Source organism: Astatotilapia calliptera, chromosome 22 (genome assembly GCF_900246225.1).
Source record: "Astatotilapia calliptera chromosome 22, fAstCal1.2, whole genome shotgun sequence".
In the NCBI taxonomy this organism is placed as follows: Eukaryota; Metazoa; Chordata; class Actinopteri; order Cichliformes; family Cichlidae; genus Astatotilapia; species Astatotilapia calliptera.
Genome location: NC_039322.1, coordinates 2668878 through 2687513, shown reverse-complemented (window position 1 = coordinate 2687513; position 18636 = coordinate 2668878). Strand labels below are relative to the sequence as shown.

Here is an 18636-nt window from a genome sequence, read left to right as displayed (position 1 = left end):
AAAGGGAAATGTACTATTAACATTCTATTACATGTATGTGATTATTACAGATTTAATTCATATTTCAGACTAGCAATTGTAAATTACTTCGTGTAATCAAGATGAGAGACCACGGCTATAAAAGCGAAGGTGGATTTGGGAAGTCTGTCGCAGCCATGTCCTGTCCGTATACGCGAGCCACCCATTGCGGAAGGTGCAAGATTGATAAGGAGAGTCCTCAGAATTCAGCGTATATTGCGGGACAGACAGGATCCTTTAGCTCAGCGCGACAGTGTGCTCATAGAGAGATATCGATTTTCCCGTGAGGGTATTATTTACTTAACCAACTTGTTGACGAGGGGGTGCAGGACCACCACCTGTCTTTTGTTGCTCTGCCCTTTTCTTGGTTGCTGTTATAAACAAACAGATTATTCCAGGGTCTCTTTCCAAGAGACTAAAAGCAATATAAGTGATAAATATTACCATTCTGTAGAACATTCTTATATTTCACTTTTACCTGTTCCCATGTTCTAGTGGGTCCTGTCGTGGCTCTAATGTGAAAGAGGATAAAATATAACATATTATAATATAATGTAATATAATATTGGATAATATAGTGTAATATAATAAATCTACCCTACCGCCTACTGGTGTTGGCCAGAGGGGCCGATGGCGCGATATGGCAGCCTGGCTTCTGTCAGTCTGCCCCAGGGCAGCTGTGGCTACAACTGTAGCTGCCTCCACCAGTGTGTGAATGTGAGAGTGACTGAATAGTGGCATTGTAAAGCACTTTGGGTGCCTTGAAAAGCGCTATATCAATCCACTCCATTATTATTGTTATTATTAAATTACTTACGAGTTTAATTTGTCAGCAACTTCCTGCCAGCCCTCGCTCCTTGCTTTTGCAGCCTTTGCAGTGTTCCCTTGCGTTCTGATTAAACTCTGAAACTCCTGAAATCCCTCACTCAAGAGTTCTTGCTCTGCTGCCGAAAAATACCGAGCCGAGCGCGCTCCGTCGACATTTTCGCCGACCAATCAGAGGGTTGCCGATCAATGTTTCTACTATCGATGCGTAGCCCCTTTTACGACACCCAGTGATGTCACATTACTGCGTCCAGCTGTACTAATCGTCAACAGCAGGTGTGTTCGGCGAACCGGATTAGCGCGCTCACGGTTAGCGCGATGGTTTGGTCTTGGATGTTTCATTTGATCTTGGATGTAGTAAGCGACGTACGAAGCACAGGGCCCAGGTCTCAAACTGCGTGATATGCTTGAAATAAAGACTGATTTGACACTCACACAGTTAAAGACAATATTAAAAGAACATTACAGAGAAGATGACACATCTGATTTGTACCAAAAACTGATAAATATTTCCCAAGATCCAAAAGAGTCAGCTCAAGACTTTTTATTCAGAGCCATTGAGCTTAAAGATCGCCTCCTGTACGCATCCAAGTACAAAGAAGCAGAACACTACAGTCGGGACCTGGTAAAAAGGAAGTTTTTGAGATCAGTGGGTACTGGGCTGCAAAATGACAACATAAAGTTCCAGATTAAAGCCCTTCTTGACAACCCAGATGTGACTGATGAAATGCTGATTGAGAAACTAAATGAAGCTGCCAATCTCGAGACAGAAAGACTGAACAAGTTAAAGAGGAACAATACAAAACCACCAAGAATCAATGAGCTACATACTAGGGATGAACCACGCAGCAACTCACAGATCCCCGCCACCAAGGAAGACAAGAAAAATCATCCTCCACCCGAAATGCACGACCTGGTGAAAGAGCTGAGGAACGAGGTTGCAGAGGTGAGGCAGATGGTTCTTGCTTCCCTGAACGCTGGCAAGTCGCAGACTACAAAGAGGACATCAGATGCTGGAGGACACCCGGAGGAAGAAAGGCTGCAGGACCTGCCAGAGCAACGGAGAGGGAGACAACTGCACCCACTGCTTTAAGTGTGGCCAGCCCGGCCACATCTCCAGAGGATGCCGAGCTCCACTTCAGCTGCAGGGAAACGCCAGAGGGCCACTGCCACGGGACCAGCAGTGACCCCACCGCCACCACCACATCAGGAGTCCCGCCGCTGTGGTTGCTGCCACCAGAGAGAGTCGGTCAGCACCCCACTCCAGAGGTGTGCAGGCTGCTCATCTGTCAGTTACTGTTCTAAAGCCTGTCAGGGACAACACTGGCACCATCACAAACATGTATGTAAAGTGGTGAGGCTAGTTGAACAACATTTGAGGGAAAGAGAGAAAAAGGGGTGTTTGTCATACATGGGATATTCTGACCTTCTATCAGATAAGCAAGGACAAAAACTGGTGAAACTGATTGGTAGACGAAAAATGGTGAGATGCACTTTTGACAATGTACCAGTCACCGCATTGTGGGACACGGGTGCACAGGCTACCGTAATAAATGAGAACTGGAGAGTCAAGCACTTACCTCACACCACTATCAGGTGGATAGATGAACTCTTAGCAATCGCAGCTAATCAGACAGAGATACCATTTATGGGGTGGGTCCCTGTAGAGTTTAGACTGACGGGGGTGGAGACGACCAGCTCTAGTCTCCTAGTGCCCGTATTGGTCTCTAGTGACCCAAATGTAGCTCAGGATCCCATTATTGGATACAATGTTATAGAAGAAATCATCAACGAGCAACTTAAACAACAGGGTGTTAAAAACTGTGACTGTGCTGCAAATATTGTGAGTAGTGCTTTTGGTATTGACGTCGGATCTGCTAAGACTTTTATCCAGTTGATAGAGACACATCGAACAGCCGCGGAAGAGATCCAAGTCAAGACAGGGCGGAGTAAAGTTGTTTTAGGCCCTAGTGAAGCTACTACCATTCGCTGTCGCACACGCATACAGGGTGACGAGGACACTGTAATGTTATTTTGTCCTGTTCTGAACCCCAGCCTGCCTGAGGGGCTTCATTTGCAGGAAGTATTGTTTAAAGTAAAAAGGGGCAACTCAGCCATGGTCCCAGTATCTGTCACAAATACCACATGCCATAATATTTCTGTAGATCCGCGTGTTGTCCTGGGGCACATTGAGGGCGTAAAAGCAATATACCCAGCTGCCCTAAAACTTGTAGAAACTCCAACAACTAAAACAGCAGACGAAGCAGGTGTTGAAGTCCCATTAGCCCCCACAGGTGAGACAAGTGGTGTTTGGGATCCTCCTGTAGTTCTAGACCATCTAACAAGTGGGCAACAGTCGGCGGTGAGGCTGATGCTCAGGGAGGAATGCAAAGCTTTTGCAAAAGACGAAAATGATGTAGGCTGCATTCCTAGCCTTCGGATGCACATCACTCTCAACGACCAAACACCAGTTCAAAAGACTTACAATAGTGTGCCTAAACCTCTGCATCAGGAAGTAAAAGCTTACCTGCAAGACTTGATCAATAGGGGGTGGGTCAGGAAATCCAAGTCGCCTTATTCGTCACCGATAGTCTGTGTTAGGAAAAAGTCCGGTGACCTCAGACTTTGTGTGGATTATCGAGAACTTAATCGCAAATCGGTGCCTGACAGACATCCTATTCCTAGGATACAGGACATGTTGGATAGCCTTACTGGTAGCTCCTGGTTTACAGTACTAGACCAGGGAAAGGCTTATCATCAAGGATTCCTAGACGAAGACAGTCAGCCACTCACTGCATTCATCACCCCCTGGGGTTTATACCAGTGGGTTAGAATCCCATTTGGACTCAGCTCCGCCCCAGCAGAGTTCCAGAGGAGCATGGAGGAGTGTCTTTGGGGTCTGCGTGATGATATCTGTCTACCGTACCTTGATGACAATTTGGTCCACAGTAAATCTTTTGAGGACCATGTTGAGCATGTAAGAGCCGTGCTACAAAGGTATCAGAGACATGGGGTCAAACTTACTGCTAAGAAATGTGAACTGTTCAAGCCTAAGGTCAGGTTTTTGGGTCGAGTGGTGTCAAAAGATGGCCATAGTATGGATCCAGCAGAGGTCGCCTCCGTGATGTCACTTAAAGAGAAACACCCTAGTACAGTGGGGGAAGTGAGACAGATTTTGGGCTTCCTATCTTATTATAGAGCCTATATACAGGACTTTTCACGTATCGCCAAACCTTTGTATGAACTGCTAGCAGCCCAAACAAATGCTAAAAGTAGCCCACAGGACTTAAAAACACAGAACAAGAGAAGGAAGGAGAAAAACAAACAGGCTAAAGGACAGTTGCCTTCATCAGCCCCTGTGAAATGGACAGAGTCACACCATCAGGTTTTGTCTTACTTAGTCAATAAACTGGCCAGTCCTCCGATCCTAGGCTACCCTGATCTAAACCAACCATTTGTGCTTCATACTGATGCTTCTCAAGCAGGGTTAGGAGCAGTGCTCTACCAGCGCAGTAATGGCAAGTTAAGAGTCATAGCTTATGGATCTAGAACGTTAACGCCGCCAGAAAAAAATTACCATATGCATGCTGGCAAACTAGAGTTTTTAGCTCTCAAATGGGATGTCTGTGAGCGCTTCAGAGATTATTTGCTGCATGCGCCATCTTTTGTGGTTTATACAGATAATAATCCACTCACCTATGTGTTAACGACAGCAAAGTTGAATGCATCAGGTCAGCGTTGGGTGGCTGAGCTCGCAGATTTCAATTTTACGATAAAATACAGGCCAGGAAAAACAAATGCAGATGCAGATTTTTTATCCAGGATGCCCCTCGATTTTGAGGACTATATAAACTGCTGTACACAGACGGTTAGCCAGGACGTGGTTGCAGCCTCACAGCAGGGCATATTAGTACAGCAAACAGAAGCTCTAATGTTTAACGCTGTCTCCTTCCCACACCCTTCAGCATCAAACACGAGCAGAGGAACTGCTGGACATGATTCAGCCAATACCAAGAGAGGAAATCTGTGCAGCACAGCGGCAAGACCCCGTGATAGGTAAAATGTACGAGTCTGTAGTGCAAAACAAAAGGCCCACCACACAGGAAATTAAAACTGAGAGCACTGAGTTTAAAGCATTGGCTAGAGAGTGGAGCAAACTAAAAATCAGAGAGGATGGAACTATGTTCAGAGAGACTCGACACAAAAAACAACTAGTTCTCCCCTCAGTTTACCGCCCACTAGTGCTCAAGGAACTACACCAACAGATGGGCCACTTGGGATCAGAAAGGACCCTAAATTTAATTAGGGATCGTTTCTTCTGGCCTAAGATGCAAAGAGACATTGAACACTTTGTCAGTAATGTTTGTGAGTGTCTCAAACAGAGGAAACCAAACAGACAGGCACGGGCACCTATGTTGAGCATAGAGACCACTCATCCATTTCAGTTGGTTTCAGTTGACTTTTTGCACCTGGAGCAATGCAAGGGGGGGTGTGAATACATACTTGTAGTTATGGACCACTACACCCGCTTCGCTCAGGCCTATGCAACTACAAATAAGTCAGCTAAGACTGTAGCAGAAAAACTATTCAATGATTATTGTCTCAGGTTTGGTTTTCCAGAAAAATTACACCATGATTTGGGGCAAGAGTTTGAGAATAGACTGTTGCACCATTTAAAAGAACTGGCTGGTGTTAAAGGGTCACACACTACTCCTTATCACCCACAAGGAAATGGGCAGACCGAAAGATTCAACAGGACCTTGCTCTCGATGTTAAGAACACTAACAGAGGAACAGAAAAGAGACTGGAAAAGCCACCTCCATAAAGTTGTACATGCCTACAATTGTACTGTTAATGAGGCCACTGGCTACCCTCCTTTTCTCCTAATGTTTGGTAGGTCACCACGGTTACCGGTTGACCTTCTCTTTGGCATTGAGCAGGAGGACAGTTCAGGCTCCTACCAGGACTATGTGGACAGATGGAGAAGGAGAATGGCTGAAGCTTACACTGTCGCCTCCAAAAATGCAGCTAAGTCAGCTGACCGAGGTAAAAGGCAGTACAACAAAAGTGTGCATGGTCCACCACTTCAAATAGGGAGTCGTGTCCTTGTTAGAAATGTTGTGGAGAGGGGTGGGCCAGGTAAAATCCGCTCCTATTGGGAAGACATCTACATCATTAAAAGACAAAAGGGAGAGGACAGTCCTGTGTTTGAGTTGGAGCCAGAGAATGGTAAAGGCAGGACAAGGATTTTGCACAGGAATATGTTGTTGCCTTGCGATTTTCTTCCGCTCCCAGCAGATAAGGAGGCAACCGTAACGAGTACTAAAACAAGGAAAAGACATTATAACAAACGGAAACAAACATGCATGACTCCAACACAAGTGGGGAGTGAGGAGGAGGAGGACACAGATGAGTTTTCTGATGCGGTTTTCACCTGGCCTTATCCTGAGCCTCAGTGTTCACCTACATTGGACCCCACAGCGGCAGAGTTTATGCCACTAAGGGACGGGGGTGAGCCAGATGAGTTTCCTCACATGTCAGGAGATGGCCAGGGGGACCCCAGCCAAGCTGATGAGGAGAAAATGGACAATATGGAACCAGAGGATGTGGCTATTGTGGATGCAGGGGAGGTGGACAGCAGCTCTGATGTCGAAGAGGCTTTGGAAACAGACCAGCCAAGTCCATACCCAAAGAGAGAAAGGAGGAGACCACAGACTTTGACCTATAGTAAACTTGGACAACCAAGTCTTGAAGAAAGAATAGTGGCCACCAAATGTGTGAATATTCAAGGTTACTGGCGACCTTGGTAAAAGAAGAAGATATAATGTTTACACTTGGTACCCCTATTTCAGATTGTAACAAATGTACCTATGTTGATTGAAATATCGTGACACATGGATTGCAGGCCGAACATGTGTATGAGTAAAGGGAAGATGCTTAGTGTTCAGATGTGATGTGGACAAAGTTAATGCCCTTACAGGAGAGTACACATAGCATGGTAATTTGATAGAGTGAATGTTGGACTAAAAAAAAAAAAAAAAGAAAGCTAAACTGATTATATCAGGAGTATACACAACTACAGTGCACCTTAGTTTGGGTAACTTAAAAAAAAAAGGGTGTAATGTAACCTGGTAAATAGTCCATGCCATTCTATTGTTCCCTATGGATTGTAGATTATAAGGTACATTTATGTCGGGACGACATTTCTCGAGTGGGGGAGAGTGTGAGAGATACACATATTGACGGGGCCGGGTTATGTTAAAAAGTATAAATTGTTATACTTTGTTCATTGGTTCAAAGGTACCCCACACTTCTTTTTTTGTTTGCTTGTTTGTTCTGGTGTATTTTTCATTTGAACTGTTATTCTGCCAGAGTACTCATATTTACAAGATGGCATTGAACGCCCCATTGGTGTGTCAGGAAAACTCTTTTGTACATATGTTCCTTGAAGGGGATTTGGAGTCGTTCTTTTTCCACGGCAGCAAAGGGCTAGGAGTCGGAGAGGAGCTGCTGTATGTTTTTGTTATCGATCTGATTGTGAAATAAAGCATATGCAGTGAGAAAGCAACTCCCGGAGTCATCCCTGCCTAAAAGCTGCAACATTAGTAAACGGGCCGCAAGTTTGAGACCCCTGCTTTAAACCATCACCTGATGAAGAATTGAAGGTGATTTTGTGGTTGGTTCTACTCCACTTTTAAATGCACAGAATTCAAGGGCCCTTTGCACATCTCGTTAAAAATGATAATAAAATTTTCTTTGTACCTGAAAAATGCATCACTGACAAAGAATTATTTAAGGATTTATGATTAAATATTCAAGGACCTGTTTTCACAGTGATGAAAGGGCTCTATTCTGTTTATTTGTACTGAAAAACTAAACTTTTTCATTTCAGAAGCTGATGAAAGCAAAACTGTGCAAAGAACAAATAATTACATGTCATTGATTCAGATCATTTCCATAGAGAGGCACTTTGCATCAGCAGCACCATGCTCCAGTGCTCTGGGAGAGTTTATAGTCCTGAGAGTTGAACACTGGATGACTGACAGCTGTCCTTCATCACAACAGAAGCCACAGAAATCCTCCTCATCAAAAACATGACTTTGATCTGCGTCCTCATCTGGACTCTCCTCTGCTGCTGCTTCACAGGTAAAGTCCAGAGAATCAAACTCCTCTCCTCTATCAACATCTGTCCCTCTGAAATGAAGCCCACAAAACCATGAAGCTGCTTTATGTTTTTGTCTCTGTGTCCTCAGAGTCCAGAGGACAGATCACAGTGACTCAGCCTGGAGCAGTGAGCTCTGCTGTGGGAGGAACTGTGAGCATCAAGTGTACGACCAGTCAGAATGTTTATAGCTCCAACTATTTAGCCTGGTACCAACAGAAAGATGGAGGAGTTCCTAAACTGCTCATTTACTATGCTAGCACTCAACAATCAGGGATTCCAGCTCGTTTTACAGGCAGTGGATCAAACTCTGACTTCACTCTGACCATCAGTGGAGTCCAGGCTGAAGATGCAGCAGTTTATTACTGTCAGAGTTTTCATGTTATCAATGGTCAGCATGTGTTCACACAGTGAAAAACAGTCGTACAAAAACCTCCCTCAGTCAGACTGAACAGAAACTGAACTGAGTGCTGCAGCTGGAAGATACTGCAGAGACTGATACAGTTCACTGAGGACACACACACACACACACACACACACACACACACACACACAGAGTGATAGAGTGAAAATGTTGTTGAGTGAAAAAAAAAGAAGTTGGAAATCTATCTGTATCTCAGTCAATCAAATTTTGACCTTTGACCTCTGATTCATAGCGGCTCAAATACATGTGAACCAGTTCCTGAATATTGCTCATTATGAAAACATTTCCTAAAGAAAGAGAAAAAAACACAATAAATCACCAAAATCAGTGAGTCACAATTGTCTGCATAACTTATAAAAATACTTCCAATAGAAACTTTAAGTCCAGTTTTCTCAGGTTTGTATATTTTTTCTTTTTTGCTGTTCAATACTAGTCTGATAACTTTGTCTTGCAATTCCAATAAAATTGATTCATGTTTGTGGCTGTAATGTGACAAAATGTGGGAAAGTTCAAGGGGGCCGAATACTTTTGCAAGCCACTGTATGTGTGTCCTCATTAGGATAGGGATTTTGTCACGGCTGGCGGAGGGAGCCGTGTGGTGTGGAGGAAAAGGAGGACCCAAGATGCAGCGAACTGATGACAGAGTGATGTTTATTTACAAGGTGGTGGTGGTGGCAAAAACAGGCAACTCAGCATGAGCAATTACAAACCTAAACTGGGAGAAACTAAAGACAAACCTGAGACCATACAAAAGGGGTGCGGGGCAGAGAGACGCAGAGACAGGAACAAAACACCATAGAACGCAGATGAATGCAGAGACACACGGAGGAACGCAGACGAGCCGACAACGAACACAGACCGACACCCACTAAATATACACACACACAAGGTAATCAGGTAATCACACACAGGAGGGAAGAACTGCTGAACCTAATACACATGGGGACCGGAGGAGACAAGCTGAACACAATAACAACAGACACAGACCTTCAGAACAGAACAGGAAATCCAGAACACGAGCCTTCAAAATAAAACAGGAAACAGACTGATGTACAACACAACACGGGGACATGAACAGAGCACCAAGGAAAGACACAGGTAGGGCTGACAATACACCAAACTTCAGGTTAACCCTAAACTAATACAGATCAGAATAAACACAAAACACTGGGTCAACGACCCAGGACCATGACAGATTTATATTGGCGTGAGGGACTGTAGCCTATAAGTTCTTATTGTTAAATGATAGTTATGAGATGGTGTGTTTCAGGTGATTTTACAGAAAAACACCAAAATAATGTACTGCATTACTTTAAAAAAGTACTCTGCATGATAGAATACTTTAAGATACCTCAACACTGATCATTTGACTCATTCTTATATTGTGCTTTTCTACTCCACCTGAGAACTCAAATTGCTTTATATAACAAGCTACAACATGCTGAAACATTCATTAAACAGCATGCAATGACTTTGCATGAATAACGGCGGTGTCGCTCAATATTCTCAGTAATAAAATCATAATCTCTAAGTTCTTATCAATTCCCCTTCGCACTTTAAAAACTTTATAATCTTACTTCCAACTTGCAGTCTGGTTCCTCCACCAAAAGTCCACCACAGTGATACAAACTCATTGAGGCGCCGTACAAAAACCTCTGACTGTAGAGAGACACGGCTCTCTGACTCTGAGACAAACAAACTCAACCATATGAATTGTTTTTATCATAGCTTTATAAAATATTAATAGTATAATTTTAAAATAAAATAAACACAATAAAATAAAGTTCCAAAAATACAATTTGAGAATTTACATTTTATAGTTGTTAAGATACATCACTACAAAAGCTCCCTGTCACAGCTGCGGGTTTTATTGGAAGGACCCAAACGCAGACTCAGATTCAGGGAGTGAGTTTTATTTAACGTAAGCGAAGCACATAACAGGAACGGGTATGGTGTGAACAAATGTCAATGGAAAATGCCTTTCATTGTTAATAAACTTGCTCACAGCTACGCTGTCGTCCGTGCTTGCGTTTGGGTCCAAATCCTCCTCCAGACGATCTGCCTCCCAGATTGTGACATGCTACCTCTATCAGCAGTAACATTATCAGTAAATACCAGTGGCCCAGCTACACTTACAGCCAAAACCATCAGTGCCATAACTTTGTCTCCACCATCTTTGACAGATGTTGTGATTTGCATCAGATCAGTTTTTCTCCTTTTAATTTTCTCTTCCAGTCATGCTGAAAAAACTTCATCTTTTAACTGTTTTTGACCTTTTAAATGTTTTACTGGCAAAGTCTAATCCAGTCTTCCAGTTCTTGAGTGTAACTTGACAGTAATAAAGTTTTTTTCTCTATGTTTGATTTAGTTTTTCAGCTGAATGATGATTTCCTGGACCTCATGCTGATACATGCAAGCTCACCTCTTGAACTCAAAATACTTTGTTTCCTCATTATTCCAAGATGAGTTACAAAGATAATCTTGTTTCCCCATGAAATTGTTTGTAGTAGACAGTCGTTCAATTACTTTGCACCATTTCCCAGCATCCAGTGTTTATTTCAGAATCCAGGTATCCTCTGTTTCCATTTGAAATTGTAGTTAACACCTTCAATCAGTAGCTCTTCTGTGTTGTTTTAAGTGCAGTACTGTACAAATGGCTGGTGAAATTCTCCAAAAGCTTTGCTGTTTTCAACATAATGTGTAATAACAACCTCATTATAATATATATTGTCATACCAACAGCTACCTGGGTTGCCACTCTGACCAAAGAACAGGTGTTGTAAATTTAAGCATTTGCTTCAAACGTCATTAATTCATCATCTCATAGCATATGGCTATTTCTCCCTCTGTGGATCAATCTTCTGACAGACGTTTTCCTAGAAATAACTCCATTACATAAGCAGTCTGGTTTGTTGTACTTCTTTAAGTAATAAAGCTTTTTATGAATCTCAATAAAAATATAAATATTTTTATTTATTCAATGCTTTCATTCAATGAAGGCAGATGTTTTTGTGTTATTTATTTTAAAGAACTCAACTATTCTTCATCCCAGATAATCTATAAATTCTTCCTCTTTTACCAAATCTGCGTCATTATAAATTAAACAACATAATATGTTTTCAATCAAAATAGCTTTCATTGGTCTGTGACCAAGTGTTCTGTGTTTAATTTATATTTCTTGATTATTGTTATTCATGGTTTTAGTTCTCTTGATGATGATTTGTTTTTCTTTTCAGAAGAGTGACCTTGTGTTAAGATGGACACTACGGATAATATTCATTACAGTTGATCATTTACTATTGACATTAATAAATGAATAAGCCGTTCTGTTAAACACTGAATGACTGATCATTCAGTTATGAGTCACCGATATAATTTCCTAAATTAGCTGTTGGGCCAACAAATTTATATATAAAAAAAGCATCAAATGAAAGTTATAAAAAATATTGATGATGTCACACTTTCTATTTCAATCTGTGATCTTATCTAACAGGATTCTGGAGAGGCTGGAGCTTTACCCAGCTGTCCCAGGGTAAGGGGCAGGTTACACATTAACTGTAACTGTAAACCATAAACTGCAAATTAAATTTTGAGTAATTTTTAATATCAATTAATAGGAAACTAAGTAAAAACAGAAAAGACATCATTAATTTCTGACAGAAAAAGCACGAAGGATTTCATTGTGTCAGTCAGATGATTTCCATAGAGAGGCACTTTGCATCAGCAGCACCATGCTCCAGTGCTCTGGGAGAGTTTATAGTCCTGAGAGTTGAACACTGGATGACTGACAGCTGTCCTTCATCACAACAGAAGCCACAGAAATCCTCCTCATCAAAAACATGACTTTGATCTGCGTCCTCATCTGGACTCTCCTCTGCTGCTGCTTCACAGGTAAAGTCCAGAGAATCAAACTCCTCTCCTCTATCAACATCTGTCCCTCTGAAATGAAGCCCACAAAACCATGAAGCTGCTTTATGTTTTTGTCTCTGTGTCCTCAGAGTCCAGAGGACAGATCACAGTGACTCAGCCTGGAGCAGTGAGCTCTGCTGTGGGAGGATCTGTGAGCATCAAGTGTACGACCAGTCAGAATATTTATAGCAATCATTTATCCTGGTACCAACAGAAAGATGGAGGAGTTCCTAAACTGCTCATTTACTACACTAGCAGTCGATATTCAGGGATTCCAGCTCGTTTTACAGGCAGTGGATCAAACTCTGACTTCACTCTGACCATCAGTGGAGTCCAGGCTGAAGATGCAGCAGTTTATTACTGTGTAGGTCAGCATTATATCAACAGTCAGCATCTGTTCACACAGTGAAAAACAGTCGTACAAAAACCTCCCTCAGTCAGACTGAACAGAAACTGAAATGACTGCTGCAGCTGGAAGATACTGCAGAGACTGATACAGTTCACTGAGGACACACACACACACACACACACACACACACACACACACACACACACACACACACACACACACACTTTATATTGCTGAAATATTTCTGCTTTCAGAATAAATTAGCATCAAAACATCCATCCATACCTTTACTATCTGCAGTGTCACATTCAGGAAGTGAATAAATAACAAGTCATAAAAAATGTCACTAGAATGAGCACATTGAGGCTTTTATTCTTCATTGAGAATAATATGCTCAAATATTTAGTGTGAACTCTGTAATCAGAATCAGAATCAGAATCAGAAAGGGTTTTATTGCCAAATGTTGAGCGGGTTTACAACATTAGGAAATTGCTGCGGTGCTTCAGTGCAAACATACTGTTATAAATACTGTCATAAATTAAGCTTTAATAGACATGAAAATAAAAATGATAATAAGAATTAAAAGTGCTAAGTAGATAGATATATACCTGATATATACATGAGTGCAGGTGGAGATCAGTGCCAAACATGGAATGATGCAGTGAACACAGCGTAGGGTCATGTGTTAGTGGCGGGTACAGTCATATGGTTATTGTTCATGTGTCCAACAGCAGAGGGGAAGAAACTGTTCTTATGGCGAGAGGTTCTGGTGCGAATGGACCATAATACTGATGGATTATGACACAATTATGATATAGAGATTTCCAACAGTGCCTGAATCGCATTAATGTTTATAGTTTGAGCTGCTTCAAAATGCCTTTGACTTTTAGTTATCAGTTTTCTCAAGTTTCATTTCATGCAAAAGTTGACTTCATGAGTCAAGTAATGTGTCTTATCCTGACATTTTCCCTCTTGCATGAAGTTTAGTTAATATCTGCTCTGTTCTATTAAAATATCAGAATTATTTGGGACCAGGAGCATGTGGGTCCATGCAGATTCAGGACTAAGTGAAGAGGATGCTGGAGCCTCTCTCAGATGCTATTGGGAAAAGAGACAGGATACACCCAGGATAGATAAAGAGATGGACAACCATTCATACTCACATTTTCACGTTTGATCAATTTAGAGTCACCAGTTAACATAACCACAGTATCTGCATGTCTTTGGATGTGGAAGGAAACCGGAGAGAGGCCACAGAAACACTGGAGGAACCTGCAACCTCCACAAAGAAAGTCCCCAGCCTGGATGAACCCAGGACCATCCTGCTGTTAAAGCAATAAGTGTTAAAGCTATAACGAGAATCACACAATGATTTTTCCTAAGCTTTGCTGTCATGTCTTAAATAAAATAAACTACCTCACTGCGGGTTAGCATAATACTCGATAAAACACAAACTGGAAAAACACAGTATTTATGACATGGAAGCGAAGTCTCCCTGTAGTCTTCCAAAGAATATAAAAGCATATTTTAATTTTAATTTAATTACATTTTAATTGTAGCAGCTTCTTCAAACTTCTTTCCTATGGTAGAAAGGTGATTACTTGGGTTAAGATACCCCCCACCAAAAAAATTAAACCAAAACAAAAAAGAAAGGAAAGAAAAAAGCTTGAAATATTCCCAAAAATAACTGCAATAAACTGATAGATCCACTTATAAATGATTCTTCTACGACCAGTCAGAATGTTCATGTTTGGAGCAACTACCATCTTTTAGCCTGGTACCAACAGAAAGATGGAGGAGTTCCTAAACTGCTCATTTACTATGCTAGCACTCGACAATCAGGGATTCCAGCTCGTTTTACAGGCAGTGGATCAAACTCTGACTTCACTCTGACCATCAGTGGAGTCCAGGCTGAAGATGCAGCAGTTTATTACTGTCAGAGTCTTCACTATCCTAACAGTCAGCATGTGTTCACACAGTGAAAAACAGTCGTACAAAAACCTCCCTCAGTCAGACTGAACAGAAACTGAACTGACTGCTGCTGAATATTGCTCATTATGAAAACATTTCCTAAAGAAAGAGAAAAAAACACAATAAATCACCAAAATCAGTGAGTCACAATTGTCTGCATAACTTATAAAAATACTTCCAATAGAAACTTTAAGTCCAGTTTTCTCAGGTTTGTATATTTTTTCTTTTTTGCTGTTCAATACTAGTCTGATAACTTTGTCTTGCAATTCCAATAAAATTGATTCATGTTTGTGGCTGTAATGTGACAAAATGTGGGAAAGTTCAAGGGGGCCGAATACTTTTGCAAGCCACTGTATGTGTGGCCTCATTAGGATAGGGATTTATATTAGCATGAGGGACTGTAGCCTATAAGTTCTTATTGTTAAATGATAGTTATGAGATGGTGTGTTTCAGGTGATTTTACAGAAAAACACCAAAATAATGTACTGCATTACTTTAAAAAAGTACTCTGCATAATAGAATACTTTAAGATACCTACCTCAACACTGATCATTTGACTCATCCTTATATTGTGCTTTTCTACTCCACCTGAGAACTCAAATTGCTTTATATAACAAGCTACAACATGCTGAAACATTCATTAAACAGCATGCAATGACTTTGCATGAATAACGGCGGTGTCGCTCAATATTCTCAGTAATAAAATCATAATCTCTAAGTTCTTATCAATTCCCATTCGCACTTATTCTTTAACATAAACTTCGCTTAACTTCATGTATTCAAAGTGGCTTAATTCTACTGACTCATTTTGACTTTCTACAGATAGCACACTGGTTTCCAATAAGAATCCTGGAAATCATTATTTAGAGTTTAATATTGACATCACCACAAAAGTAAGACAAACACTCGATTCTTATTTAATGTAGATTTTTTTTTATTCTTTAAAACTTTAAACAAACTTTAAACTTTAAACAAAGCAAATCAAAAATGAGAGAAGAAATTGGAAAAAAAGCTACAGAATGCAGTGTGAAAGTAAGACCAGCATAAAAGTCACATATAGTTCAGGACTGGGGACACTGGTCTCTCATCAGTGGCTCTGAGACCAGAGTCTGGGAGCCCCTCGTGGCCTCACAGGTCACAGAGCCCACCTTCATCCAGTGGTCTGCAGGGAGCCTCAGGGTGCTGCTCCAGCTGTAGAGGCCGTCGTTCTCCTGCACCACGGGGCTCCTGCTCTCCTCCCAGCTGATGCTGCCACTGCCATCCACCTTCCAGGACAGACTCCAGTCTGAGGGGAAGCCCTTGTTGGCCACACACATGAGCGTGGCCTCCCCCTGTTTCAGCTCCTCACTGGAGGGACCCAGCACCTTCAGGGCGGGGCGGGCATCACCTAGGAAACACCAATCAGCTTAGAGGACAGGAACCACAATTTGAATTTCTCTGTTAAGAAGTTTCTGTCAGGTGTTTTTTCTGCTCCACCAGTCATTCACTCACACATTGTTTCACTTCCCTTTAAGAAACCTCTCATGCATATCAGCACAGAGGGAATCATCACACAGTTTGAGCTGAAATATGTTCAAACTACACTGGAAATAAAAGAAGCAGATGTGGAAACATTTACAAAACTATTTTAGCTTCAAAGTCATCAGTTATCTATAACACATCACTTGTTGGAGATAAGAAACTTAATAGCACTACTTGAATGATGTGGATTAATTTCTTTTACTGCTTACATGATTTTAATGACATTTGAAATGATATCTGCTACAACAGAAACACCAGACGTGCTGCACACTGTCAAATGCCCATCTTTAACTTCTGGCAATAAAAGAAGCAGATATGGCAACAATTATACAAGATGTTCAGCTTCAAAAACCTCCGTTCTGTATAATACACAAGTTTTCTACTTACCTCATGTGAGTTTCAGTCATTTATTGTAGTGCTTTTATGATTTCTAAGCAAATTCTACATTTTTACTGATTAAGTAAAAGACCAGAAATCTTTATCTTCACTCTGTTTAACTTGAGGACAGTTACATTTAATTCATCTTAGAAACAGTGACTGTGATTTCAAACTAGAAAATAATCACAGGCTGATGACAGTTTATATTATTTACACAATGCATCGTCTTTATGTCAGAAATGTCGACATAAAATCGAATTAAAGCTGATGGAGTCAGCCTCCAGTGTATAATGGTGACAATATTAGCTCTACATGAATACTTCATTGTTATAAAGCTAACATTTAAACCTCGATGTAGTTTCTTTAAAAACTTTATAATCTTACTTCCAACATCCAGTCTGGTTCCTCCACCAAACGTCCACCACAGTGATACAAACTCACTGAGGCGCTGCACAAAAACCTCTGACTGTAGAGACACGGCTCTCTGACTCTAACAGACTAAATTAAAACCAAAAGCTCTCAAGAGTTAACCAGACATATATATATCTCAATAATCCTCAAGTCCACTCTGATGTTTTATATTATTTGTTAATATTGATTTTAACATTTATTCTGAAGCTAACTTTGTGTCTTCATGAAAATTGATCTAAAAACTATTTTAATGATTTTTGTTTTCTGAGCACACTGAACAGAAAAGTCAAGATAACCACAAGAAAGAAATTTGATAAAGTAAAAGAGGTTTAGGTTCGACTTACTTCCAACTTGCAGTCTGGTTCCTCCACCAAAAGTCCACCACAGTGATACAAACTCATTGAGGCGCCGTACAAAAACCTCTGACTGTAGAGAGACACGGCTCTCTGACTCTGAAACAAACAAATTCACCCATATGAATTGTTTTTATCATATATTTATAACATATTAATAGTATAATTTTAAAATAAAATAAAGTAAACACAATAAAATAAAGTTCCAAAAATATAATTTGAGAATTTACATTTTATAGTTGTTAAGATACATCACTACAAAAGCTCCCTGTCACAGCTGCGGGTTTTATTGGAAGGACCCAAACGCAGACTCAGATTCAGGGAGTGAGTTTTATTTAACGTAAGTGAAGCAAATAACAGGAACGGGTATGGCGTGAACAAAACTTGGGGAAAACTACAAACCAAACCTAAAACGTGAGGAGACTGAGACAACACAGGGGATGGTCAGCAGGAAACGAGATGCGGATGAAACACCAGTGAGACGCAGATGCTCCAACAAAGAGCAAAGAGGCAAACACACACTAATATACACACACAAGGAAACAAGGAAATGGCAGACAGGAGGAAGAGTTGATTCTAATTAGACGAGACTGGGAGGATGCAACCTGAAAACATTACCATAGAACCAAAAATACTAAGCAAAACACAATCGAGGAACAGAGAACATTAAACTCTGAACAATCACAAATAACCCAAAATAAACAAAACCACAGAATATTAATTAACCTAATACATAAACATGGAGTCCACAGACTCCGGACCACGACACTTCCACCTTCTTCCTCAAAACTCTAAACATTAAATTGAATTTTCAATCTACATTCACAAAACCTCAAACTGCACAAATACATCAAAACAGTTTTACGTGTTCTCACAAACACTCAGTGTCTTTAGATCAGTGGTTCTCAAACTCACAGTGAGGACCACCTCATAACATATGTCTCTTGAAGTACCACCCTTATGACCAACATTAAAGTACAGTTATAGGCCTATTTACAGTGGCTTGCAAAAGTATTCGAACTTTTCCACATTTTGTCACATTACAGCCACAAACATGAATCAATTTTATTGGAATTCCACGTGAAAGACCAACACAAAGTGGTGCACACGTGAGAAGTGGAACGAAAATCATACATGAATCCAAACATTTTTTACAAATAAATAACTGTAAAGTGGGGTGTGCGTAATTATTCAGCGCCCTGAGTCAATACTTTGTAGAACCAGCTTTTGCTGCAGTTCCAGCTGCCAGTCTTTTAGGGTCTGTCTCTACCAGCTTTGCACATCTACAGACTGAAATCTTTGCCTATTCTTCTTT

General features: G+C 40.9%; 1 gene segment (V, D, J or C); it reads right to left on the bottom strand.

Annotated features, from left to right (window-relative positions):
• Positions 1-15647: 15647 nt before the first annotated feature.
• LOC113014274 (Ig kappa-b4 chain C region-like) lies at positions 15648-17401 on the bottom strand. The segment is given in 2 exon segments: positions 15648-16045; positions 17313-17401. A coding segment is annotated over 1 exon segment (255 nt).
• Between the last annotated feature and the right edge of the window lie 1235 nt (positions 17402-18636).